Below are 27,183 nucleotides of genomic sequence, written 5' to 3'. Positions count from 1 at the left end.
GGTCGTGTGTTCCTTGTGCGGTGGTGGTGTGGTGTTGGTCCGATGATACTCCGGTGGTGCTGTGGTGGAGCAGTGGTGGTTCGTTAGTGGTGCTTTGGTGGTGCTTCGATACATGCAGTTTTCTTACAGACTCAACGGATATGACAGATCGTTTCTTCGGATGTTGATATCCGTTACCTTTAACCACCACCACCACTAGGAAAGTAGAAATCTAGAATTACTTAAATAAAGAAGGTTAAAAAAGTAAATAATAAAGTAAAAAAAAAAGGTTATTTTGGTAATATAAAAAACTAAAAAAATGGAAAGGTAGAGGGTGGAAAAGGTGCAGAGATCAACACCCAAAAAATTTATATAAATAGGCCCTTAGTCCGAAACACTTCATATTCAATTATAGACAAGATTTTCCTTTTCATGAAAAATACACTTTGAAACGAACTTCACCAGCAAATTCAGAAAAGTAGATACTATTTTATTTTTATTTTATTTTTTTTGTAAATTTAATATTCAGGTAAGTTAAATCCTTGGAACTCACCAAAGATCAAAGTATGTTTCAAAACTCAACATTTCAAATTATCCACCAAGAAGATGCCACATAAAAAGTTACTCAGATGTTCTTGAGATAAAGTTCAATACTTACTGTAATAAAAATAGGTAACCTGTAAATAAAAAGAAAATCCTTTCACTTCGTTTAATGACATGACAAAACACAAGCATTGAAAGGACGAATATGTATTGAAAGTGTCTTCAACCCAATACTTCTCATGCAATGCAATTCTCAGAGACATCTTTGAGATAGCATCAATGTTTAGAAGGTCTCATTCTGATTTCCATCCCTTGTTCTTGTAAAACTGTGGCTGACAGTTTCACATTTCAATTTAAATGATAAAATTAGTATGAGAATAACTGAGACAAACCTATTATCATTTTTTTCTTCTTTTCTACTGATGTTGAAAACATATTTTTTTCACTGATTCTGGTGTGAGGATATTTTGCAAAGTTGCATTAAAATATATAATAGAAAAAAAAAAAAAGACTTGAATGAATGAAATGAAATCACTTAAATACATTACTCATCATGAAACTCTCAAAAGAATGTTGGTGAGGTATGCGCCTTCAGGATATGATGGATCAATAGGATGATCACATGCTGCTCCAGACTGTCTGAGAACAGTGATTTTCCTACCTGCCATAGATGCTGCACCCTAATAAAAAGAAAGAAAAAGAAGGGTAAGAGCAACTTCAGAGTTGAGAATATAATTGGAACAAATGGATTCTTAGAGCTTTTATAGAAATTGCTTATAAGTATATACATCCATTGTTGCTTAACCATTTAAAACAAAATCAACTTAAAATTTCTCTAATCCTATGTGATCCTAAAGCCACAAAAATTTCTCATCAAAACAAAACCATTAATTTGTTATAATTAATTAAAATCAAAATAAGTTTATGGCAGAGTATGCTCACCAAAAATGAGATGAAAATAATATATTTTGTTCAAATAGTATAATTAAATCACTTTTAGTAAATTATGATCCTAGTTATTTATTTTCTTTTAATAATATTTCTATTTTATTTTATCATCAGAACTTGCTGAAATGTTTATTTCTTTCATGTTTTATCATCAATTTTTATTTTATAAACAGATAATTAAATTTGCACAACTCTTTTCATGAATGAGTGTCTGAACAAAAAATATACGAGGACAGATATCTAAAAATAAAGATTTCATTTCAATATAGATAACATTTTGTATTGTTATACTTCTGCTTTTTGTGTACAACTTATTTGGAAAAAACTTGCACCAAAATTTGCAGCCATGAAATTTAATATTCAACAATTTTTGAAAAATAAGCTGTGATTAAAAAAAGGGAAATTACATTTACATGATGCTAACATATCCTATAATTTAGAGAAAGACAATTATTTCCTTTATGTTTTTAATGAATAAAACTCATACTCCCTATATATTTTAGAAAGACATTAACTTCCCTCATGACTGTAATAAATAACATTCACCTCTCTTAAGTCTTTAATAAAGTGATACTCACCTTCCTTATAAAAAAAATGAATTAAATAAGTTTTTAGTTCCATAATTTCAATGCAAAATTGAAATTCGCCCCTCGAAATTTTAATACATTTTGGTTCCCAAACTCTAAAAATAAATGCTTATAGTCTTTTTAACCCAATTATATTTAATTTTTTTTACACATCAAACACATTTCATGCTAATATTTGAGTTGTTTGCATTGCTTGACACGTTTTCGCTTCAATATCATTTACTAAAAACATAAGAAAGGTGAATATGCATTTAAAAACCAGAAAGAACGTGAATGTCATTTTATTACAAACATAAGAGAGGTGGGTGTTTATTTTAAAACCAGAGGGAATTTGAATGTTGTTTAGCATAATTTGATACAAGGAGAGTGCAATTTGTTCTAAAACAAAGGCTAAATATTTCACTGAACATTTTCTTTTATTATTCAAAATTATCCACATTCTGTTGATAAAACAAGGACATAAAATTAGGATTCATAAACTCGGTGACCTTAAAAAATCATTTAGAAAACTTAAAAGTCTTGGCTGATGAGCCCAGGTTTTAGATCTAAAGCATATAACTTACCTGAAGAATACGTAGAAATATCCCACTTTGGGTCACAGCTCCAGAACATGAACAGGTCATCAGAAGACCCCCTCTTTTTGTGAGTTGCATGGCAAGAGAATTCAAATTCCTGTACATGCCAGATGCACTGTGTAGAACCTATAAGGTGATAAAACATTCAAAGAGAGAAAACTCATAGAGTAAGTAGAAGAAACAATGACCTGCTAATTGTAAAATTTTAGAGACAATGCCAGCTCAAAAAAGAATTTGCAAGATCTATTGTTTTCAGTTTCAAGTACACAGTTTATGGCATTAAATATCTTCATCGAGATTCAATGACTGAAAAGAAAAGCATGCCTTAATCTTATCTTTGTTTCCAATCAAACATTCAACGTAGTAAGCATTTCTATGTTCATCACATATACAAGTATGACCTCAACTGCCTTGCAATTTCCCTGTGTTACTGTTTCAAAACCAACAACACATGAAAATAACCGAATAAATGATTTTTTTTTTTCTTTGATTAAAAGTAGCTCACCAAGAGAAAGAGGAACATAACTTAGAGATGTGATGATAAGGAATCCCCCAAAATAGTAAACAAGTTAGTAAAAAAGAGAAAAATCTGTTGTGTAAAGTTACAAAAACTTAGAATCCGAAATCTGTCGACTCACAACAAAGCCTTCTGAAATTCAAAAGTAATATCACCAAACAATTCAATCACTCTGAAGGAGAGTATATGATTCTGTTATGAATCTGATGATTTCACAACAGCCTGTAATCACTAACTCTTAGCATATCTATCTATCTATCTATCTATCCATCCATCTATCTATATATCATACAAAACCTTTACAATGTCACTTTAAATATTACATAAAAATGTTCTTAAAATAGTTTACTATACTCTCAATCAAGTATAGTAGAATTACTAAACTCTTATTCTTTTATAATATTTGTTTTCCAAAGGCAGGAGTGGGTTTAAACTTCAATCTTGTACTTGCAGCCAATCAGTAAACTGAAGACTAGCAATGCAAATACCACTTCAAATCGCTAGATTCATTAAGAAATGTATAAACAATAGAGATATATTTAATCACCTCAAAATGGAAAATTTTTTAAGAAAGTTACATGTTTATTTTAAGGTAGTTACATGTTTTGGGGAATAAAAGGGGTATCTAAGAAACACAAGACCAACTTATGAATATCTTCAAAAAAGTGTCATAATGAAAGTGGTTGAGAATTTACAAAACTAACTATCAGATGTTTTAGACCATAGAAGAAAGTGTTTAACCTTGTGGATACACCAGATAAACTCACCAACAAACGTAACAGAATTACAGACACAGATATACAGGTACAACCATAACAACCAATCTAATAATATTAGTTAATAACAGAATGTTATTGGTCACACTAGAAAATGAAAGAAAAAATAAACAAAAAACATAAACCATATCATAAACACACAATGAAGAACCCCCATTACTGGGAACACATCCATTCATTAAATGCAAAATGACATGTTACAAACTATCTTAAAGAGTCATTTTGGTGAGAGTAGGCTGCTCGCAATTTACACATATCAGAAAGTAGGTATAACATATTCATTGGAATCCACAAGCATTTCATTCAATAAACCCAACAAAAGCTTAAAGCCTAAAACCAATTTGCATCACTTTGACCTCTATCCCTTTTCCATAGTCACCTCATGTTAGGACTTGGAGAGTGTACGAGACAAGGAATAAATAGTAATTGCCTAACTGCCTTAGCAGTTAGGAAAGGCGGGAATAAGAGTGTATAAATAGCTTTTGTTTAGTTGTTGGGGGAACTTTTGGTTGTTGAGTTTTCTAACAGGAATTGTTAATCCTGCGGGGGGAGGTTAGGCTCTCATTATTTTCTTTGTACATTGCATTCTTGCTCTGTTAATACAAGAAGAGGTTATTCATTGGCTTCTGTGTGTGTTTGGGTGTGAGTTGTGATTGATCATAGAGGTTTCGTGAGTAGAAACCTAACAATTTGGTCCGACTTGCCAGATCCCAAATTGGGCACGAGAACAAGATATGGAGGGAACCACAGAGGGAAGACTAGAGGCATTGGAGATTACGATGGAGGGGATGAAGGCAGAATCCGGCGCCGTACGACGGGACCTGCAACAATTGATGAGGATGATGGGGGCGCAGGCTAACAACAATGAAGGCCACTCCGATAGGAGTCAAACATCCGTAAATGACAATCAGCGGAGGCGCGAGGAGGAAATTGGAGGAAGAAGGGGAGACGATCACCAGGAGGTATAGAGTAATTGGAGGAAAAAGGTGGACTTACCCACGTTCGAAGGGCTGGAACCTCTCAATTGGATCAATCGGGCGGAATGGTTTTTCGATATTCAGATTGTGGTGAAGGAAGAGAAGGTGGAACTCACGTATATAAGCATGGAGGGCAGCACGGGTTACTAGTTCAAGTTTTGGAAAGAAAAAGCCAAGAATCGTTCTTGGGAGGGCCTTAAAGCTGCCATGATCGTTCGGTTTGGAGGTGGATTTCGGGGGACGATGTTTGAACGACTAGTGGCACCATGGAAGGTTATGTCTGAGTGTTTGAGATATTGGTGGGGCAAACCTATGGCATGTCGGAGGAGCAGATGCTGGGATATTTCCTCGCTAGACTGCGCGAGGACATTAAGGGGCAAGTTCGAACTCACGATCCGCAAGAGTTGATAGTGGCAATGAGAATCGCGAGAGACGTGGAGGACGTAATGCATGAAGCAAGACGAGGAAGTTGGAATGCGACCAAGAATTCGCAATCTTGGAGTCTTAACGAGTGCCAACACTAGACCGAACGGTATTGGAGGAAGCGACAACAGAAGCCGAACAATGAGGAACATGTCCTATCCTAAGTTCCTGAAGAGAAAAGAAGAGGGGCAGTGTTTTGGATGTGGGGGACCATTCGCGCCCGATCACCAGTGTCGAGAAAGGAGCTTGCAGGTGGTAATCTTAGCAGAGGATGAAAAGGGCGATGACGAGGGAATGACCGAACAGGAGGAGGAAATGACCGAACGGAGACAAAGGCAAATGGAATTGTCGGCCTTTTCGGGCAAAGGCTTAACCCAGCCAAAGACATGAAGTTGGAGGGAAGAATTAGGGAAAGAAAAGTGTTGGTGCTGATAGATAGTGGCGTGAGCCACAATTTTATTGATAAAGGGTTGGCGCCAAAGCTGGGTTTATGCATTAGAGCGACAACCCCTTATCAGGTGAGCCTGGGAGACGGGCAGCGGAAGAGAACCAGTGGGTGCTGTGAGAAAGTTCTATTAACTTTGGAAGAGGCCACCATAGAGGAGAACTTCCATTTGTTCGAGTTAGGAGGCGTGGACATCATATTTGTGGTAGAATGGTTAGCAAAATTGGGGGAAGTAATGTTGAACTGGGGAGAAATGACAATCGTCTATAATCAGGAAGAGAAGAAGGTGAAGATCAGAGGGGATCCTACCTTGGCTAGGCGGGTGATTGAGCCTAAAGCCTTATTGAAGCTGACAGAGGTGGAAATTTGGACACTGGTGTGGGATTTGGGTCAAGCCGACAAGGTGGAAGATAGGAAAGGGCGTATAGAGTTGTCAGAGGAGCAAAAAGGGGAGCTGGAAGAGATTTTGAAGTTACACCCGGGGATTTTGCAGGAGGTGGGTGGGCTGCCACCCGAACAGGGAATGGTACACCAAATTTCCCTCAAGGAAGGGGTTGAGCCAGTGAACGTTCGGCCCTATAGATATTCGCACTTAATGAAGGGAGAAATAGAGATACAGGTTGCCGACATGTTGAGAGCAGGGGTCATTCGGCCAAGTACCAGCCCTTATTCCAGCTCGGTCATCCTGATCATGAAGAGGGATAGAAGCTAGCGGTTTTGTGTAGATTATAGAGCCTTGAACCATGCGACTATATCGGACAAATGTCTGATTCTGGTGATAGATGAGCTCCTAGATGAATTGGGGGGGGGGGCTAGATATTTCTCCAAGATCAACTTAAAGGTCGGATACCATCTGATTCGGATGGGGGAGGGGGATACTCATAAGACCGCTTTTAGGACTCATCAGGGTCACTATGAGTTTTTGGTAATGTCGTTCAGCCCCACCAACGCGTCGGCCACTTTTCAGAGCGCCACGAACGGTCTATTGCAATCATATTTGTGGAAGTTTGTGTTGGTTTTATTTGACATATATTAGTGTACAGCTAGATGTGGGGGGAACACTTGGACCATGTTAAACTAGTATTACAAGTGTTGAAGCAGAGTAAGTGGGTGGCTAATAAGAAGAAGTGTGACTTCGGACAGACACAGATTTGGTATTTTGGACATCAGATTTCAAAGAAGGGTGTAGAGATGGACCTGGATAAGACCAAGGCCGTTCGAGAGTGGGAGGAACCGAGAAGCTTGAAGGGTTTGAGAGGATTTTTGGGTTTGACGAGATATTATGGGAGGTTCGTGAAGGACTACGGCAAGATAGCCAAACCCCTAACCAAATTTTTGAAAAAGGGGCATTTCGCTTGGATTGAAGGGGCATTTTTTCCTAGGTTTCCTACTTTCCCTTTTTAGGAGAGCTAGATTATTACAAATAGAAGGTTTGAGAATGTATTTTTTATGATTTGAGAATAATAATAAGTCTCATTTTCAACTTGGTATCAGAGCTCCTGATCTTAGGGGCTAGATTCCGCTGCAAGAAGCGCACCGCCGCCACTGTCCGACCACCACCGCTGCCACCGTCGCCGGTCAGGGTCGTCGATAGGGCAGAAAGGTGCGCCCAACACCGGCGATCACAAAGCCGGAAGTCGCTCCTCGAACGGAGCCGCCACCGTCGCCGGTGCCTGTAGCCAACGCGCCCACCTCCGGCGAGACCCACTCGCTGCCGCCGCCACAAACAGGGTCGCCAGAGCCCCCTGAGTCCATTCCTAGGGTCGGTGACGACTAGTTTGGGCTGTATTTGAGCAGATCTGACTTTTCCGTTTTGCTCCTCTTTTTCCGGTGAAACCCACTCGTCGTCGCCGCCATAGAAGGGTCGCCGGAGCCTCCTGATTTTGTTCCTTGGGTTGGTGACGACCCGTTTGGCTTTTATTTGAGTAGATCTGAGTTTGAAGTTTTTGCCCTTTTTTTCTTGGGTACGGGATGTCTGAAGAAAAGAGTATTCCTTTGGGGGTACCCAATGACTTACCAAATATAGGAAGTACCTCGTGGATGGATGGTCAGAATTACTTACAATGGAGTCAATTTATTTTAGGGATTCTCAAGAGTCGTTCCAAACTTGATCATATACATGGAGGAGGACCAGCACCACATGACAAACATTTTTCAATGTGGGATAGAGAAGATTCTTTAATTATGACTTGGATGTGGCAATCCATGACTCCAAAAGTAAGGAAAAATTATGTTTCATTCTTCCGCAAAGGAAATATGGGATGATTTACAGAGTACTTTTTCTTTAAAAAAGGATCTTGCTGCTACCTATTGTCAACACTCAATTTCGTCCGGAAAAATAAATAATCAAAATTGAAGAATAAGAGAATAATAATTAATAAAATAATCTTCCTTAATCACTTTAAAATGTTTTTGAAATATTTGTTTAATATGGTAATAATTTGAACCAATATTATGGCAATAATGGTAAGCAATAATAAAAAATATATTGATATTATTTGCTCCATCAGTTTCTCCCTGAAAAGAAAAATAAGATCTTTTTTTTAAAATTGGGCAAATTTTCTGACAATTATTAAATCTTTGTCATGAATATTATTTGATTTATTTGACTACAATCAAGACCATTTCTTTTCTCATTTTGTCCATTGCCAATTAATTCTCAATTAAGACAAGATTGTCATAATATTACAATATGTGCCTATAAATACACACTCTGTGAAAGAAAAAAGGGATGGGAAAACAAATAGAGGAAAACACTTAGATATATTAGAAATTGAAGGAGAAAATATAGAGAAAAAATATATTCTCACACATAAGGGTTATGTGAACAACAATCACTAAGGAGCACTAAAGGAATTCCAGAAGCTAAAAAGGTATGTCATCTCTACACTCTTATTCTTCTCATGTTATTATACTTTAAAGTTTTCTTCCAAAGATTTTTTTTTACACACAGACAATGTTTTCTTAAAATCATAAATTTTGAAATATATATGGTTAGTTTCTTTTCTTCTTTTTCCACCATTTTTTTTAAACACAAAAAAAATACACAATATTTAAAACCAAAAGGTTAACTTTGTTAAACTAAACCTTTTCACTTTTTGAAAAATGTCAAGCAATCCATAATAATTTTTAAACAAACTCACAAACCTTTTTCTAGATAAAGAACTACGTGATCCCTGATTGTCCATTAATGGATATACGTAGGACCAAGGTCAATCCTTGTCGGGTTCATAAAACAAAAAAAATATTTTTGTTTCGTAATAATTTCTTTTATTTTATTTTACTTTTATTTTTCGGGGAAAATTAAATATTTTGAAAAACCACATTAACTTTTTACATTTAATTAGAGGTATTGCCTTTGGGCAGGCACGCTAGGGTGCTAATACCTTCCTTACGTGTAACCGATTCCCGAAACTGAAAATCTCTTTTCGTAGACCATGCTTTTATTTTAGGGTTTTTCCATAGTTTTTCCATAATAAATTATGGTGGCGGCTCCCAAAATCTTTTCTCAAACCCGCTTGTTTTTCGGTTCGCCGTCCCGTCGCGATCCTGGTTGCGACACCTATGATATCAAGAACAGGATATTTAATACAAAACAGGGCTCCCTTTCCGTAACAGAGTATCACGTGATCCTGAATGGTCTTTGGATGGAACTCGATCAGATCCAAACAATAAAGATGTGTAAAACGCTCTTGCTGAATTCATGGAAGGGGAAAAAATCTTTAAATTTCTCCAGGACCTTAATCATGAGTAGGACCCAATCCGGGTTCACATTTTTTGAAGAGAAAAATTACCACCCCTGTCAGAAATTTTTTTTATGGTAAGAGGAGAAGAAAATCGGAGAACTGTCATGCTTCATGGAGAGATCTCCAACACAGGCTCTGCCATGACAATTGGAAAGGGAGTCCACAAAGGAACAAATGTTGGGGGAAAAACGTTTGATAGAGGTACTCGTGGGGACTATTGTACATACTGTAAAAGATCTGAGTCAACAAGCTACATCCGAGACGTGGGCCAAATCACAAATATGGTTACATCATCAAAGGCTTGGGCATCCATCATTTAGTCTTATCAAGTCCCTGTTTCCCCATTTGTTTACCAAAGAGTCTGTTGAGTCTTTTAATTGTGATATTTATCAATTGTCAAAACAGCATCGTGCATCTTATCCTATTAGTAATAAAAAGAGTATTTCTCCATTTGATTTAATTCACTCTGATGTTTAGGATCCTGTCATAGATTCTATTTCTGGAGCCAAATGGTTTGTTACCTTTACTGATGATTGTACTCGTGTCACGTGGACATACCTTATGAAAAATAAATCTGAAGTTTTTCAAATTTTTGTTAACTATTTCCATCTTGTCCAAACTCAATTTGAAAAAAATATAAAAAAAAAAATTAGGTCTGATAATGGTACTGAATATGTGAATCATGAATTTCTCAATTTTTTGTCTCATAATGGTATTGTTCACGAACTAACCTATGTTAACACCCCTCAAGAAAATGGGATTGCTGAAAGAAAGAATCGTCATCTTCTTGAGGTAACTAGAGCTCTTCTTTTTCAAATGTCTGTTCCCAAACATTACTGGGAAGAAGCTGTGTTAACTGCCACATATCTCATCAACAGGTTGCCCACTCGTATCTTAAATGGCATTATTCCTATAGAGTCTCTATTGTCTTTTGTTCCTTCCTCTTCCCTCACAACGAGTCTACCTAGTCGAGTCTTTGGATGTGTTGTTTTTGTTCACTCTCATCCTCCTAACCGTGGTAAATTAGATCCCAGAGCCCTTAAATGTGTCTTTATTGGGTATCCTTCTAATAAAAAAGGGTACAAACGTTATCATCCTCAAAGTCGTCGTGTCTTTATCACCATGGATGTCACCTTTCATGAAACCAAATCCTTTTATGTCAGTCCACCACTTCACGGGGAGAAAGCACTTGTGGATGAACTCTCCTTTTTGTCATTACCATGTTTGTCTTTGCAGGATGCCCAAGACCTGAGCAATGAAGCTACCGTAGTCCACAGTGAGCAAGAAGAGGAAGACAGATGTTTTGGCAAAAAATATGCAAGAAGAGAACAACCCACTTCGCCTCTAGACCAAGAAAAATTGTTTGATCCGGAGGTGAGAATCCCTGAAGATATCAATGAGGAGGAGGTAAGTATTACTGAGGATTTACCCATTGCATTGAGAAAGGGAAGAAGATCATGTGCTAAATATCCTATTTCTCATTATGTTTGCACTAACAATCTCTCTGATAAGCACAAAAGTTTTATGGCTGCCATTGATGCCACATAAATACCTACCTCAATCCACGAGGCCATGAAACTTGAACATTGGAATCAAGCTATGAAAGAAGAGATGAATGCATTAGAAAGAAATTCAACTTGGGAGATTGTTGATAAGCCAAGAGACAAGAAGGCAGTAGGATGTAGATGGATATTCACAGTCAAACATAAGGCAGATGGGACAATAGAAAGATATAAAGCTAGATTGGTGGCAAAAGGATATACCCAGACATATGGGATTGATTATGAGGAGACATTTGCCCTTGTGGCAAAGATGAATACAGTTCGAGTTATTCTCACTTTGGCTGCCCATTTTGGATGGGACTTACACCAGCTGGATGTGAAGAATGCCTTTCTTCATGGAGATCTAGATGAGGAAGTGTACATGGAGATTCCTCCAGGTTTTGAAATAAAAAATGAAAGAAACAAGGTATGTCTCCTAAAGAAAGCATTGTATGGTCTTAAACAATCCCCCAGAGCATGATTTGGAAGATTTACAAAAGCAATGGTTTCCTTGGGATACAGACAAAGCCAAGGAGATCATACTCTATTCATAAAGCACTCTTCTNCAGGTAANCTCACTNTATTGCTTGTCTATGTGGATGATATGATTATTGCAGGAGATGATGAAACAGAAAAATTGGCATTAAAGGAAAAATTGGCAGCTCAATTTGAAATGAAAGACCTAGGAAAACTCAAATACTTTCTTGGAATAGAGGTTGCCTACTCCAAGAACGAAATTTTCATCTCCCAAAGGAAATATGTACTTGATCTCCTCAAAGAAACAGGAAAGTTGGGATGTAGAACCTCAACTGTTCCTATAGAACAGAATCACAGAATTGGAAGTGAAGAAAGTGCTCCTGTAGAGAAGGCCCAATATCAGAGATTGGTGGGAAAATTGATTTATCTATCACACACAAGACCAGACATTGCTTATGCAGTTAGTGTAGTGAGCCAATTTATCCATGATCCAAGAGAGAGACATATGCAAGCAGTTGACAAAATTCTCCAATACTTGAAGTCAAGTCCAGGAAAGGGGCTATTATTCAAAAAGGAAGACACATTGAATATGAAGATATATACTGATGCTGACTATGCAAGTTCTATTACTGACTAGAAAATCTACTTCTGGGTATTGTGTATTTCTTGGAGATAGTTTGGTAACATGGAGAAGCAAAAAGCAAGATAGAGTATCCCGTTCTAATGCAGAAGCTGAATTTCGAGCCCTTGCTCAAGGAATGTGTGAAGGACTCTAGATGAAAATCATCTTGGATGATCTGAAAGTCAAAGTGGAGCACCCGGTACAACTACACTGTGACAATAAGTCTGCTATGAGCATAGCCCATAATCTAGTACAGCATGATAGAACCAAACACATTGAAATTGACAGACATTTCATCAAAGATAATCTTGACAGAAGCTTTGTGATTACAACTCATGTTCCTACAGAACATCAAATAGCAGATATTTTCACAAAAGGGCTTCCTCTAGGTAGACTTCAAGATCTTGTAGGCAAGTTGGGAATGATTGATATTCATTTACCAACTTGAGGGGGAGTGTTATAATCTGGGATAATATCTGTAGAATCTTCCTAATTAGAAGAAATAGATACATAATATTTTATTTTATTTTATTTTTCCCTAGGTTTCCTAGTTTCCCTATTTCCCTTTTTAAGAGAGCTAGATTATTACAAATAGAAGGTTTGAGAATGTATTTTTTATGATTTGAGAATAATAATAAGTCTCATTTTCAACTTTAGTAAGGCGTTCTCAGAGGGATCTTTAAATAAGTCAATATATGAAAAAGGGTTGATGGCTTTAGTCTTGGCAATCCAACATTGGAGACCCTACTTGTTGGGACAAATATTTATAGTGCACGTGGATTAGCGCAGCCTTAAATACTTGTTGGAGCAGAGAATAACTACACAGAACCAGTTGAACTGGATAGCAAAGTTATTGGGGTATGACTTTGAGATTCGGTATAAAGCTGGCAACACCAATCGGGTGGGGGATGCATTGTTGAGAAGAGGAGAAAGCGAAGAAGAAGAGGAGAAGGAGATAAGACTGATCGCGAGGCCACATTGGCAAAACTTCGAAGAAATATTATAGGAAGTAGAGGAGGATGAGGAGTTAGTAAAGGTGATTAAAGATCTTAAGAAGGATCCCGATGCTCATGCAGCTTTTACTTTAGAGCAAGACTGATTGCATTACAAAGGGAGGCTAGTGTTGTCTGCAAAATCAGGTTGGATTTCAAAGCTGCTGGCCGAGTTCCATGTAACCCAAACGAGGGTCATTCAGGGGTGTATAGGACATACAGGAGGGTTGCCCAGTCGTTGTATTGGAGGGGAATGAAGAAGTCGGTAACGGATTTTGTTGCAAGATGCTTAGTGTGCCAACAGCACAAATACCTGGCAGCATCTCCCTAGGGGCTGTTGCAGCCACTACCCATACCTTACGTAGTTTGGGAGGAAGTGAGTATGGACTTCATAGTAAAGTTGCCAAAATCCCATGGCTACGATGCAGTTCTGGTAGTAGTTGATCGGCTGAGCAAGTATGGTCATTTTGTGTTGCTCAAGCATCCTTATTCAGCCAAGACAGTAGTGGAGGTGTTTGTGAAGGAGATTGTAAGGCTACATGGGATTCCCGTTTCCGTTGTTAGGGATAGGGATCCTTTGTTCTTGAACATTTTTTGGAATGAATTGATCGACTGCAGGGAACCCAACTCAGGATGAGCACGACATATCATCCTGAGTCAGATGGCCAAACCAAGGTAATAAACAGAGTTTTGGAGTGCTATGCTGCATTGGGCTGAATACTAGTATAATACTAGTTATCAGGGTGCAACCAGATGCACCCCGTTTGAGACGGTATATGGAAGAGCTCCACCTTCCCTTAGCAGGTTCGTGCCAGGGGAGACACCAGTGGAGGCGATTGCCCAGGAATTGTTAACAAGGGATGAAGCCCTCAAACAGCTGAAATTCCATTTGAACCGAGCTCAAGATTTAATGACTCAGCAGGAAAACAAAAAGAGGCGTCCAGCAGACATAAAGGTAGAAGATTGGGTTTACTTGAAGATTCAACCCCACAGGAAGGTTTCTATACCCTCAAGACTCCATCCGAAGTTCTCAGCTCATTACTTTAGCCCTTTTCAAGTGGTGCAGCAGGTGGGAGAGGTGGCGTATAGGCTCAAGTTACCCAAAACAGTTAGGATACACCAGTCTTCCATGTATCCTAGCTCAAGAAGGAAGTGGGCGAAAAGAAGGTGGAGAAGGATCTGCCACCTGAGTTGCAAGCAAAAGGACCTACTTTCAGGCCAGTTCGAATCCTGAAAAGCAGGCAAGTGCAGCAAGGAGAAGAGATGGTACAGCAAGTTCTGGTGGAATGGCAAGAAGGAGGGAGAGAGAGTGTAACCTGGGAGGACAGGAGCACTACCAAGGACCAATATCCCGAATTCAACCTTGAGGACAAGGTTGTTGAGGGAGCGCAAGGTAATATTAGGTCTTGGAAAGTGTACGGGAGAAGGAATAAAGACTAATTGCCTAACTACCTTAGTAGTTAGGAAAGGCGGAATAAGAGTGTATAAATAGCTTTTGTTTACTTGTTGGGGGGACTTTTGGTTGTTGAGTATTCTAACACGAATTGTTGATCCCATGGGGGGAGGTTATGCTCTCATTCTTTTCTCTTTATATTGCATTCTTGCTTTGTTAATACAAGAGGTTATTCATTGGTTTCGGTGTGTGTTTGGGTGTGAGTTGTGATTGATCGTAGAGGTTTCGTGAATAGAAACCTAACACCTCACCTAAAGCCCAAGTATAAACTTATGGTGTAACATAATATGTTTGCTGTCATAATCTGTACCTTTTTTGTTGGTGCTAGTTTAGGAGGATCGATGATGACAATATCCCAAGATTCATTTCTCAAGAGAGCACCCTTCATAAATTCAGTTGCATCTTCCTTCAAAAAGGATATTCTTCCAGGATCAATGCTATTGAGTAGAACATTTTCTTTAGCAAGCTCCAAAGCTAGCAGTGATGTGTCAACACCTAACAAAGTTGTTAGAATAATCAGACTTGTTAAATCAGTTCAGTAGCCACAATATAATACTGATCAAATAAACTATCACTGAATATATTTGTTTCTGCAAAGACTTTTTAGAAAATTATTATAATATAAAAAGAAAATTCTCAATTGCTACTGATGAATGTCAAATCTACTTCTGAAGACTTATAGTATTTGAAGCCAGGGAAAAGAAATACACCTACTTTAAAAAAATAAAAATAAAAAACTATCAGCGGTGATACAGAATAGTTCTTAGGTTATTATAACTTCCTGGGTAGGGAGACAAACTATAGAGAGTCGGTCATTCCGATTCTTATTCCATTTTCTTAAGTTTTCATTCCATTCTTAATCTTTGCTGATAGGGGGAGCTATCTGAAAGTTAAACCCAAACCCTTGTTTGTTTTTTATGATGACAACAAAAATGTTTTTATAGTTTCTTGCACACATTAAGTAAAACTGTTGTTTATATATTTCCTTATGCTTGAACTATATGTTATGCATATCCATTGTGATTATATACGTGATTATATATGTGATATGCATATTCATTGTTTAAGAATGAATCTTTGAATATCTTGTTTCTGATGATGTACATGATGATGAACATTGTATAATGGACATTTTTTGTTGGTGGAAATTAAGGATCTATTCTATTGTTATCTTGCACAAAATGGCATAACAAATGTTTGATATTATTGATGTGTGTGCTTGATACATGTATCATTGATTGGAAAAAGGTTTACATGTTTAAACTAATTGAAAATGTATTTCTGGTATATTTAATCTGTTAAGCAATCCATGTAATTTGTTCAATTGTTTCAGATTTCTTGTATGCTTTATTGGAGACAAACTATTCTAACATAATCTGGTATACAATGTGTATAACTGATTAAATAAAAAAGTTAGCCAATACATGTTTTCCAAAGAGTGAAAATCTGATTACATGTTCTCAAAAGAGTGAAAATTTGATTTAAAACAAGTTTGAAATTGAAATTTTACTTAAGTGTTGAACATTGTTAGAAGTGGGTTCTAGGCCTAACTCAACCCCACAAAACCGGCTTGTAAGGTGAGGTCTGCACCCCACTTATATATTATAAATTGGCCTTATCTCTATCCTATGTGGGACTTCCAACACACCCCTCCTCACGCCGATGTATATACATATCGAGCGTGAGACTAGATATTAATGGGTGGTCCGATAACGGCCCAATAGCGGGTGGAACAATCTGCCCAACAAATATCGCTAGGATAGGCTCTAACCATAACTCTGATACCATGTTAGAAGTGGGTTCTAGGCCTAACTCAACCCCACAAAACCGGTGGTCCGATAACGGCCCAATAGCGGGTGGAACAATCTGCCCAACAAATATCGCTAGGATAGGCTCTAACCATAACTCTGATACCATGTTAGAAGTGGGTTCTAGGCCTAACTCAACCCCACAAAACCGGCTTGTAAGGTGAGGTCTGCACCCCACTTATATATTATAAATTGGCCTTATCTCTAAACATAACCGATTACATGAGTTGTATAATCACTGTCTTGCATACTGTTTCAAACTAATTTTTGAATATACAATTTTATAACTGACATTGTGATTAAATTTTGTTATAGAAAGCGACCAAGAACCATCTTGAAGAATCAAGGATCAACTTTGGATTTATACACCAAGATTCTATCAAGAAGTGTGCTTAAAGGTTGTTTATCATATATGCACTATTGGAGTGCTTGCTGTGAAGATCAGATTTATTCTTTTAATCTATAGATTAAGTTCCTATGTTGTTGTGCCAGGGGAGAGAATTGTGATTGTTCTCATTAAGAGTTGGGATTGCTCTCAAGGTACTCTTAGAGTGAGGTATCTCTAAGGTGACAGAAAGTTGGAATTACTTTCTGGGTTGTAAGAGTGTGAGGATTGTTCACCTCTTGTTTGCTATAAGTGAATTTGAGTGGGGAAGAAGAGTGCATTGTAAGGTATTTATTGTATTCTTGCTTGTAAACTCAATCATTATAGTGGTATCCTACGACTAAGGTTGTTGAAGAAGACTGGATTGTAGACTTGGTCGAACCAGTATAAATCTTGGTGTTAATATTTCTCTTCCTTATCTCTTTTATTTGTTGATTCATTATATTTGTCATATTGCATTCCAAGAAACATTAAAGATTTCGAAAAGATTTTGAAAGAACATAATTTTAAAGTCAAACCAATTCACCTTCCCTCTTGGTTGAAAGTATTGACCTATCTTTTTCTAACAATCTTCTTCTCTAACAAACAGGATGAGTCACAGCTGATATGCAGGCAATTGGATTACTCAAAGCCGTTCAAATCAATGGTCCACAATAGAAGACTCTTACTTGATTAATGATTAACTATTAATAAGTTTAACTGTTAAAATTTAGCAATAAATGTTATAAGTTTAGTTCCAAGTTGATTTGAGTCAGGAATACTGAACATCACTAGCTCAAGGATGGTAAGGTGTATGCATCCTTCCTTTCCAAATTTCAAGCACGAGACAGTAAAACAGCAAAGTATCAACAGCATTATAATGTCAATTGTAAGCAGTGATAATTGTTAGAAAAAAAAAATGAAAACTAAAAACATATAACCTACCAGTGACATTTAAAGCACCTCCACGCACGGCATTTAGAGCAAAACCACCACTATAGCAGCAAAGATCAAGAACCTTTAGACCATCTGAAATTGTTGATATAAACTGCCGATTCTCACGCTGATCTGCATAAAATCCTGTCTTCTGACCCTTAAGTGAAATTGTGTATACAATTCCATTTTCCACAATCTGAAAAGATCTTAAGAAGTGAAAATCCAGGTCATATTTTTCAGATCCTTAGTTCTGTACACCCTATATGACTATAACACATTGTAGAGCAAAACTATTCAATTGACGTGGATAATATGAGAATAACAAAAAACACAAGAATCGAGAATAACAAAAACACAAAAGAATATATTATGTTCACTCAATAATGAAATTCCAGCTTATTTTCACCCTTCTGTAAAAACATCACAGCTTCCATTCAACAAGTTCGGTTCAATTACATCTTCATTAGACATATACGTATTGAAAATGGTTCTTCAAACTTTGTGATTAACCATATGGAGCACTTATTATTTGTTGTGGCAATTTATTTTGTGCCACACATCAATTTGATGACTGCAAAGAAATCTAAGAAGAAATCAATAAGGCTGTTGTCTATGCAGAATACATGTTTCTTTACTAAGATCAAACTTGGGCTTAGCCTTTCCCATACAAAACAACGTATGCCCTGCCCCCAAGGTTTAAGTAAAGAAAAAATTGCATTGTTGATCTTTGCATACCTTAGTTCTTTCAGGGCATGTAGAAGAATGCATCTCTTTTAAGTGAGATTCATTCATCCCGTCCTCCTTCAAAATATCAACAGATGGCCTCCAATTTATATGATTGATATAATTGATTTTCCCGAGGCATGCCTCTATCTCTGATTTGTATTTCTCAACCCAAGCAGCAGATGATGCTACTACAGCTACATCTCCAAAGACATCAATTATCAATCCTGATAATCTGTAGGGAACAGTCAAACCCAATTCAAAATCATGCAATCTTCTTTATTAGACCTATTTTTCATTTGAAGTTGTAAGGATAGAAATGTTAGCAAAAAGAAGAAGATGGACATCTTGCTTCAATAAAGGATTTTGATGATGATGTTTCATGGAGAAGTGTTGAAGAATTAAAGTGCTTGGTTTCAAGAAATACTTTGAAGACTCAATAATTTAGTCGTAAAGACTTGTAATATGTGTGTATTGTAATTAATTTAGTAGTTCAAGAGTTAATAGGTAAAAACACAAGTAACATAGCACTCAGAAAAAGTTTTATTTTTCATAAAAGTCTATGTGATAATCAATTATGCAATTAAAATCAAGAATTTTAGAAATGCATATGTAATAATCGATTATCACTAAGGATAATCCATTATTGCAGTAAGAAATTATTATTTGAAAATGTTTCTAGAATAATCAATTATCGGTGGCTGTTGCGAACCTGACTCTTAGTTTTCTAACCTAATTTTCAAATGCAGAGTCTATAAATAATTAAATTAAGCCTAACTTAAAAATAACTTTTCATCAAGAGTATTAGAGTTGTGTGCCTAAGGGAAACTCTTTATTTGTGTAAAGGGAGCTTGTTTGGTGCTTATAGGAGGAAGTGCTCTTTCTTAGTGTATCTAAGTGGTGGAGTATACCTACACAGCAGAGCCAAGTTCTTCATCCTCTTGTGCATCTGTCAAAAATAGGTGCCTTTCATCTCTTATATGTTAAGAGAGATGGTTTCTAATCTCAATCTTTATTTCTCTATTGTAAATTGTTATTTATTTTAGTGAAAAGGTTAATCCCTCTTTTAGAGAGATTAACAACTGGACGTATAGTCTTTTGATTCGAACAGTATAAAAATTATTTGTGTAATTTTTTCTCTTCCTTTCTCTACTTTGTTTACTTGCTTTTATTCAAATCGATTTTTCAGATTAATCAAAGAAATTTTTAAAAGCAAAAATCTATTAAAAGGGAAGCGATTTTTAACTAGAACAAATTCAACCCTCTCTTGGTTTTTGTCCTATGCTTAAACATTCCGCTTCACATTTTCTACAAGAAATTCAAATAAAAAGATATATGCATCTCGTAAAACATGTACCAGATATTAATACCATTTATTGTTGGTACTTGAAAGCACTATGCATAACTACATTATTGTTAACAACATCACAAGTAAACCATTGAAAATAAAGATAAATATCATGTATTTATTGCATAGCGATTCTATGGTGATAGATTATGATAGGATGTTAGAGTATATGTTAGGATGGGCGGGACTCATATCTGTATAAATAGCTGTTAGTAATAGGGGGAAGGGACTTTTGGCCATTTGCGTATTCTGAACAGACTGTTTAGTCTTGTTGGGGGAGGTTAGGCTCCCAGGCTACCCTATTCATTGTATTCTTTTCACTAAATAATACCAGTGGAGGTTTTACAGAGAGTTGGGCGTTGATTCTTGTGTGTGTTAGAGTGATTTTCTTGAGGTTTCTTGATTAGAAACCTATCAATTTGGTCCAACCTGCCGAATCCAAATCGGGAAGTGACTCGACGTGATTGAGGCGAGAATGGAGAACNCGATTGAGACGAGGTTCGAGGCGATTGAAATTACGATAGAAGGCATGAAAGAGGAATCGGCGGCTGTCAGGAGGGATTTACAGAAGATCATGAAAGCACTAGGAACGCATGTCGATCGAACGGAGGGAAATTCTGATGATAGCTCGGTAAACGATAAGCGACACAGAGATGGGGAAGAAAATGGAGGTCGAGGCGGAGGCGGAAAGAGCGATGAACAAAAACCTTGGAGAAAAAGGATCGAGTTACCTACCTTCGATGGAGAGGAGCCTCTTAGTTGGCTCAATGGGGCGGAGAGATTTTTTGATATTCAGAAGGTGACGAGCGACGAGGACAAAGTGGAAATCGCGTATGTTAGTATGGATGGAAGCGCGGCGTATTGGTTTACATTCTAGAAAGAGAAGGCTCGAAACAAATCTTGGGAAGGGTTGAAGGCAGCCATGTTGAATCGTTTTGGCGGAGGCTGTAGAGGGACGGTTTTCGAAAGATTGGCTACGTTGAGACAGGAGGGATCGGTGGAGGAATTCGTCTGCAATTTTGAGGTTTTGACAGGGCAGATTAGGGGTATACCCGAGGAGCAAGTACTAGGCTATTTCCTTGCCGGATTGCGGGAAGATGTGAAGGGCCAGGTGAGGATCCAGAACCCACCAGATTTAATGGAGGCTATGCGGATTGCACGAGATGTGGAAGACGCGATAATGAGAGCACAGGGGAGTTACTTGGGCGGGTTCAAAATAAACCCATTTGGTTCGCAATCAATGGAAAATGTGACGCGATGGGATCCGACTAGANCTACNACAAACCAGAATGGAAGAACAGAGGGCAGAGGACCAGGGAGAAGAGACGGTGTTACACCGAACACGATGGCGAGGGGAAGCAATGTGAACGAGGGCGATAATCGAGGGAGAATGGTGAGGAATTTGCCATACCCAGAGTTTCTCAAAAGGAAAGAAGAGGGGCGTTGCTACCGATGCGGAGATCCGTTTGCACCAGGACATCGATGCCCAGAGAAGAGTTTGAGAGTACTTCTGTTGGCTGAGGATGAGGAGGAGGAGGACGCTGGTACAAAAACTGTCAACCTGGAGGAGAACCCGATGGAACTCTCGGTTTGTTTGGCGGAGGGGTTGATGTCTATGGTGAACTAAACCCTATTGTTGTTGGGGGAAACAATGTAATCTTTTGATACTCTCTTTTATTGAAACTCTTGATTATTTATATGGTCTCCATATGTTTTGATGGTTAATTGTTGGGTTTTCATCTGTGTTTATGGCCTTTATCGTTTAACTCATTCGGTAACTGTTGTTTGTCTTTATTGATACAGAGACGTACAGTAATGTCATGAACTGGTGAATTTTGCAATACCACCTAGGGATAGGGGTAGGACGATCAATTGCTATTAACTTCTGCTCTTTAAGGCTGTATTAATTGCTAGGAGAGGCTAGGGATAGCAAGCCAGTAATTAATATTAGGCTCTTTTCGCCGAGGGATCGGGTTAAGGGTAGGCTAAGAAAGTTGCATAACAATTAATTAATCAAACTAATATTCAAGAGGAGTAGATAAGAGAGAGCGGATTAGATGAAATTGTAAACCCCCAACAACTCCATTCATCCATTGTTTTCCTTTTGTCAATTGAATCATTCTCTTTTGCATGTTAATATTTTTGTTCTCAAATCAAATTAATTATTTTTATTTTCAAGTCTTATTATTTTAATTCACGTGAACGAGAAAGCCTTTCGAGTCTCTTGGGAAGAACGATATTGGGTTTTACCAATTATATTACTCGAATGATTTAGTACGCTTGCCAATCCGTCAACACCCATACATCAGTATGAATTAAATAGAAGGGAAAAGTGCTTTTATTATTACTAACAGGGAAAGAAACACGATTGTGTTTAGCAAGTTCACACACTTCACAATTGAGGCTTGCCACATCCAAGACGACAATGATGGAGGAAGACTTTCTCCCTGTTTGTCTTTATTGAATCAAAGAAAAAAGAGTTCTTATTTCCCAGGGCTGATGGCAGATTTGGATTGTCCAAGTAATACAAGCCATTCCAGTCTCTAGCATCTCCAATCGTCCTCCCCAATTGTTGGTTCTGTATGAAACAATCATTGTTAGAAAAAATAACATTGCATGAGAGATCATGTATGAGTTTTTTTATGGAGACCAAACTAACAGATAATTTAGGAATATGAAGGACATTTTTAAGGGTGACAGATGGACTTATTTGAACATCTCCTTGACCTGCTGCAGTCATCAGAGAGCCATCAGCTATGGATATTTTCTTGTTGTTGGGGCAAGGGGTGTAAGAGGAGAAAATGTTAGATAAGGGTGTCATATGGTTGGTAGCCCCAGAATCTAGTATCCAATATGGGTTAGGTTGTTTATCTGAGGCATTAAGTCCAAAAGAAGGAAACTTGCCGAACATACCTTAATGTGCTAGAGAACAACTACCTGGTGATTTATCCAACTTGTTAAGGAAGGAGTGCATCTGTTGAACTTCATCCTGGTTAAGTGGAATTGGTCCGCTACTGTTTTCTTCATGTTTTGCAGCACCTAGGTGTGCTTGTCCGCCCTTTCTACTGTTGTCGCCTCTTTTCCCCCACTCCTTTTCATGATTTTGGGATCCCCAATCTCGACTAGGAGGCTTTCCATGTAGCTTCCAACATTTATCACAAGTGTGGCGAGGTTTGTTACAGAAGATACACCACACTCCTTCATTTTTCTTTTCCATATTGATGAGTCCCCCCTTTTGGGGATCAACCATCTTGGCCGATCCGGTTGCTACCATGGCTGAGTTTTCCATGGTTGGGGATTCTAGCATTATTCTCCTTCTGTTTTCTTCACTTCTTACCATAGCTACCACTTCATTAATTCTTAGAACTTTGTCTTTTCCAAGAATTTGGACTCTCACTTGATCAAAATCATAGTTAAGCCCTACCAAAAAATCATAAACTCTATCTTGCTCAATATACTCTTTGAGCATGGCAGAATCATTTGGGTACTTGGCTTTGATGACCCTGTAATGGTCTAATTCCATCCATAGCTATTTGAGTTGATTGGCATACACTATAACAGTCTTGGTTCATTGTTTGGTAGCGACAGTCTTCACCTTCACATCATATATTTGGGCAGCATCTTTAGCTTTTGAGTAAGTCTGCTCCACTGCATTCAAAATCTCCTTTGCAGAATTAAGAAACATGCAAGTATCAGTAATTTCTGGGATCATGGAGTTCCATAGCCATGCCATGATGATAGAGTCTTCTTCATCCCATTTTGTAAATATGGGATCGTCTTCTGGAGGAGCATCATCAGTCAAGTGGTTAGCTTTTCCTTTACCTTTTAAAGTTCTGTGAACAAGCTGGGCCCATTTCAAATAATTTGTCCCATTTAAGCGGTAAGTAGTGTTGAGGTTCTGGAGTTGTTCCTGATTGGTTTGTGATGCAGCAGGCACCACTTGTTCCTGATTGGTTTGTGATGCATTAGGCACCACTTCCACAATGTGGTCTACCATGTCCAAGCAGTAGCACAATGATAAAGAGAAGAGATTTGAAAGGAAAAGCACAACAAAAGAAAGAACACTGCATCAATGAAGGCTACAGTGTAGAGTTGTGTTGGTAACAGCAATGAAGGCTGTTTTGACAGAGAGAGTGGCAGCAATGAAGGCTGTCGGCTAGGGTTTTAGTGTGCAGTCAGAGGCGGCTCCCAGATGTTGAGAGCTCTGATACCATCTCATAATTTAGGGTAAAATGCATATATTATTATGCTGAGATTACAAATCCATATATACAATGCTAGAAAGCTATTTTAGAAAATATAATAATAGCTCCTAAAGAAAGATCCCTATATTTCAGGGATATCCTAATCATACCTGATAATTCTAATCTCCTAAATAAGGAAGAAATATAATTAATAAAAACAAAGACTTTAATAGAAATAATATAGATAAAAAGATTCTAACACTTACTAATAATCTAAGTTAGATGAGAATCACTCACAACCAAAGGCTCCACCAAAAACACACCAAATGACTCCCTGCCATTTCCCCAAATTTTCCCTCCCCTTTATCTTTGCACTCTGACCATTTCCCCCTCCTTCCTATCCACCTTGCCACACTGGCAAGGGTGCTACAAATAAAATCCATCTTCTGATACTTACTCTTATTTTATTTTTTTAGCATAAAAAATGAGCGCCTGATAGGGTACATTAAAGTTGACAATTTGAAACATAAAAAAGAAAAGTTAAAACCTTCACCTGTCACCCTCACTGTTGATTAGACGGTATGCATTTGTGAGGACTGATGGAAGACCCAACCTTCTGCGCACTTCAACAGCTGCATCAATTCTTGTTTCAATCAGTTTCTCCATATTGAGTGCACAATATGAATCGCTGTATTATCAAGAACTAACGATCAGAGGTCTGGTGATGCAAAGGAAAAGCAATGTTAAGAATTATTGAGTTATTCAGGCATTATTGCAATTCTTGTGAAATTTAAGAAAATATACTCTCAGGTAAATATTATCATGTCAAGATTTTTATTTGACCAGAATTTCATAGGTTAGGCAATTCACGTTTTGGTAATGATGGCATGCTATTAGAACACTATTATCAAAGGTTTTGTTAGATCCAATACAAATGCAATGTAAAGGACTTGAGTCAATAAGTGTGGACTTCTATTGTGGGGTATATAAGGTCTTGAGCTCCCTAATCACAATAGTTAGCTTTTGTGCTGTGGTTTCCCCGAGGATCTTATCGAATAGTATTAGAGTTCCCTTTTGTGTCTCAGAAAAGGCTACTAAGGAGGGTTTTGAACAATGGAAGGTTCTAACCAAAAAGGAAATCATATGATGAGTCACCAAGTGAACGAGTGAGTTGCTGAGACGTCAGTTCCCAAGAACAATGCTATCATAGGGAATTGAGTATTATGGGATGCCGCTAGGGTATTCAAGTGTTTGATTCTTCCTCTTTTAGTATTATCTTTGAAGGGTGAGTTCCCCCAAGTGTTTTTGTAATCATTAATAGTATCACAGCCTTTTCCACCATGTCTCATAGCTGCAAATGTGTGGTGTAGCTGGTGATGCACGCAGTACAGTAGTCACCCAGGACTAGTCAAAGGGCTAGTGCACAGCAAACTTGCATGGGCACCAAGGCTGTTGAGCATGGTAGAATGTTAGAATCCAAGTGCAAGTTTTAGGATCTGAGTCCCCCACACAAAAAGAATAGGAATGTGGGGCTTCTAAGCCTTGGACTCTCCAATTAAAATAGCAAGCTTTTGTGGTGCTGTGCTCCCAAGGTTCATATCAGAGTAACTTGTACCCTTTAGATTCTTGTCTTGGTTTGTTTATCAAGGTAGCACATTGCCAAGAAACACATACTCACATATATATATATATATATATATATATATATATATATATATATATATATATATATATATATATATATATATATATATATATATATATATATATATATATATATACACACACACACACACACAAACCTGGTAGCTTCATCTTCAAGCTGCATGAGCCGAACACAGAACATAGAAACCGAGTTGTACAAACCCCATCCAATTGGTTTCTCAGTCCCATCTGCTACAAGAACAACATCTCCAGTCTTAGGAGGGGGCCGCCCGATTATTCTATCAACAGCTCCACTGTACACCATTGGGTTGCCATCCTTAAAGATTTGTGTCTTCCCCTTTTTCAGCACAACCTTTGCAACACCTACCAAACCCAAACTATTCATAAAATAATTCAGTGAGTTTAAAAGAATATAACTTTCCCATGTATGACACTTGAACTAATCCATAGCCCCTCCTGCTTTCTCAGTAAAACATTATTAATCAATAACCATTACTCAAAAAAGCTCCACGTTTTCCTTAGCTCGAAGTTTAAGATATTAGTACAGAACTCTCTGTAACTGCATGAACAACATTTGCCACCAATTTTCTGGAATATCGATTAGAAGAGCTGCAACTTAAAACCCTCATTCAGGTACCCTTCTCTTCAAAATGCCTTTTAATTTAAAAAAGTTTGTAAATTGAACTAGTAATCACTCTATGCCCAACATCGAAAAAAGCTCATTCTCTCACTGGGGAACAAAAACCCAAATACATGCACAACACGAGGAGAGAGAGAGAGAGAGAGAGAGAGAGAGAGAGAGAAATGACACCTTTTGGTTGATGGAGGGCAATTTGTTGAAGGGTGGAAGCAGAAGCTGGTAGAGAACAAACTGAGAGTGACTTCATCAGCAGCGTTTGCAGCGGCTTCATTTCTTCTTCCGAGTTCTTCTCCTGCGATTTGGTAAGTATGGAAGAAAATAAAAAGACTCTAGAATTATTTTTATTTTATGTAATTTTATTTATTATTTAAAAATAAAATAACTAAATATATTATATTAAAGTTATAATATACTAAGAAAACAGATAATATAAAATTAGATTCTAAATATTTATATTATCACAACCTCCCAAATTTTCAATATTATTAACACGGAATAAATCATATGTTAATAAACTTGAACAATTATAAGAAAAAAAACATATATGAATTTTTTTATTATGAATAGTATAACATATATTACAAAAAAAAAAAAATTTATTAATGGTACGCCTTACACTAGAAAAAGTTAAAGTGTGGTTATAACTATATATTATAAATAAATATACATATAACATCTATCACTAAGAAGTTTAAGGTTGGTCCTTTATTCTATCTCGAGTTCCTAACATCAACTCTTAATTTGCTCACATCGTAAAGATGATCCTTGCACCTTAAGAGATGAACAAACACAAACAAAAAGAAAATGATAAGCTAGTTTATTAAAGAACATGCATAAACATCATTTATAACTGTCATTCAATAATTTAACTATCACTCACCAAACAATATTCATACACAAATCACCACACTCCA

The 27,183-nt window shown here is 37.3% G+C and overlaps 2 protein-coding genes across 2 annotated transcripts; both read right to left on the bottom strand.

The window, feature by feature from the left end:
- Nucleotides 1-633: 633 nt before the first annotated feature.
- LOC106774810 (ribosomal RNA large subunit methyltransferase I) lies at nt 634-26,573 on the bottom strand. Its single transcript, XM_014661869.2, has 8 exons — nt 26,441-26,573; nt 25,767-25,992; nt 24,518-24,652; nt 18,445-18,667; nt 17,719-17,905; nt 14,912-15,096; nt 2,621-2,758; nt 634-1,202 (listed from the first exon to the last, which is right to left on the bottom strand). Exons 1-8 carry the CDS (start codon nt 26,538-26,540, stop codon nt 1,074-1,076), a joined length of 1,323 nt encoding a protein of 440 aa, XP_014517355.1. The 5' UTR covers nt 26,541-26,573; the 3' UTR covers nt 634-1,073.
- On the bottom strand, nt 22,111-23,335 carry LOC111241705. Its single transcript, XM_022781473.1, has 2 exons — nt 22,718-23,335; nt 22,111-22,358 (listed from the first exon to the last, which is right to left on the bottom strand). Exons 1-2 carry the CDS (start codon nt 23,301-23,303, stop codon nt 22,324-22,326), a joined length of 621 nt encoding a protein of 206 aa, XP_022637194.1. The 5' UTR covers nt 23,304-23,335; the 3' UTR covers nt 22,111-22,323.
- Nucleotides 26,574-27,183: the final 610 nt, after the last annotated feature.

The sequence above is a fragment of the Vigna radiata genome, chromosome 1, assembly GCF_000741045.1.
Source record: "Vigna radiata var. radiata cultivar VC1973A chromosome 1, Vradiata_ver6, whole genome shotgun sequence".
Taxonomy (NCBI): domain Eukaryota; kingdom Viridiplantae; phylum Streptophyta; class Magnoliopsida; order Fabales; family Fabaceae; genus Vigna; species Vigna radiata.
The sequence above is the reverse complement of the archived record's forward strand: the minus strand, read 5'-3'. Positions and strand labels throughout refer to the sequence as shown.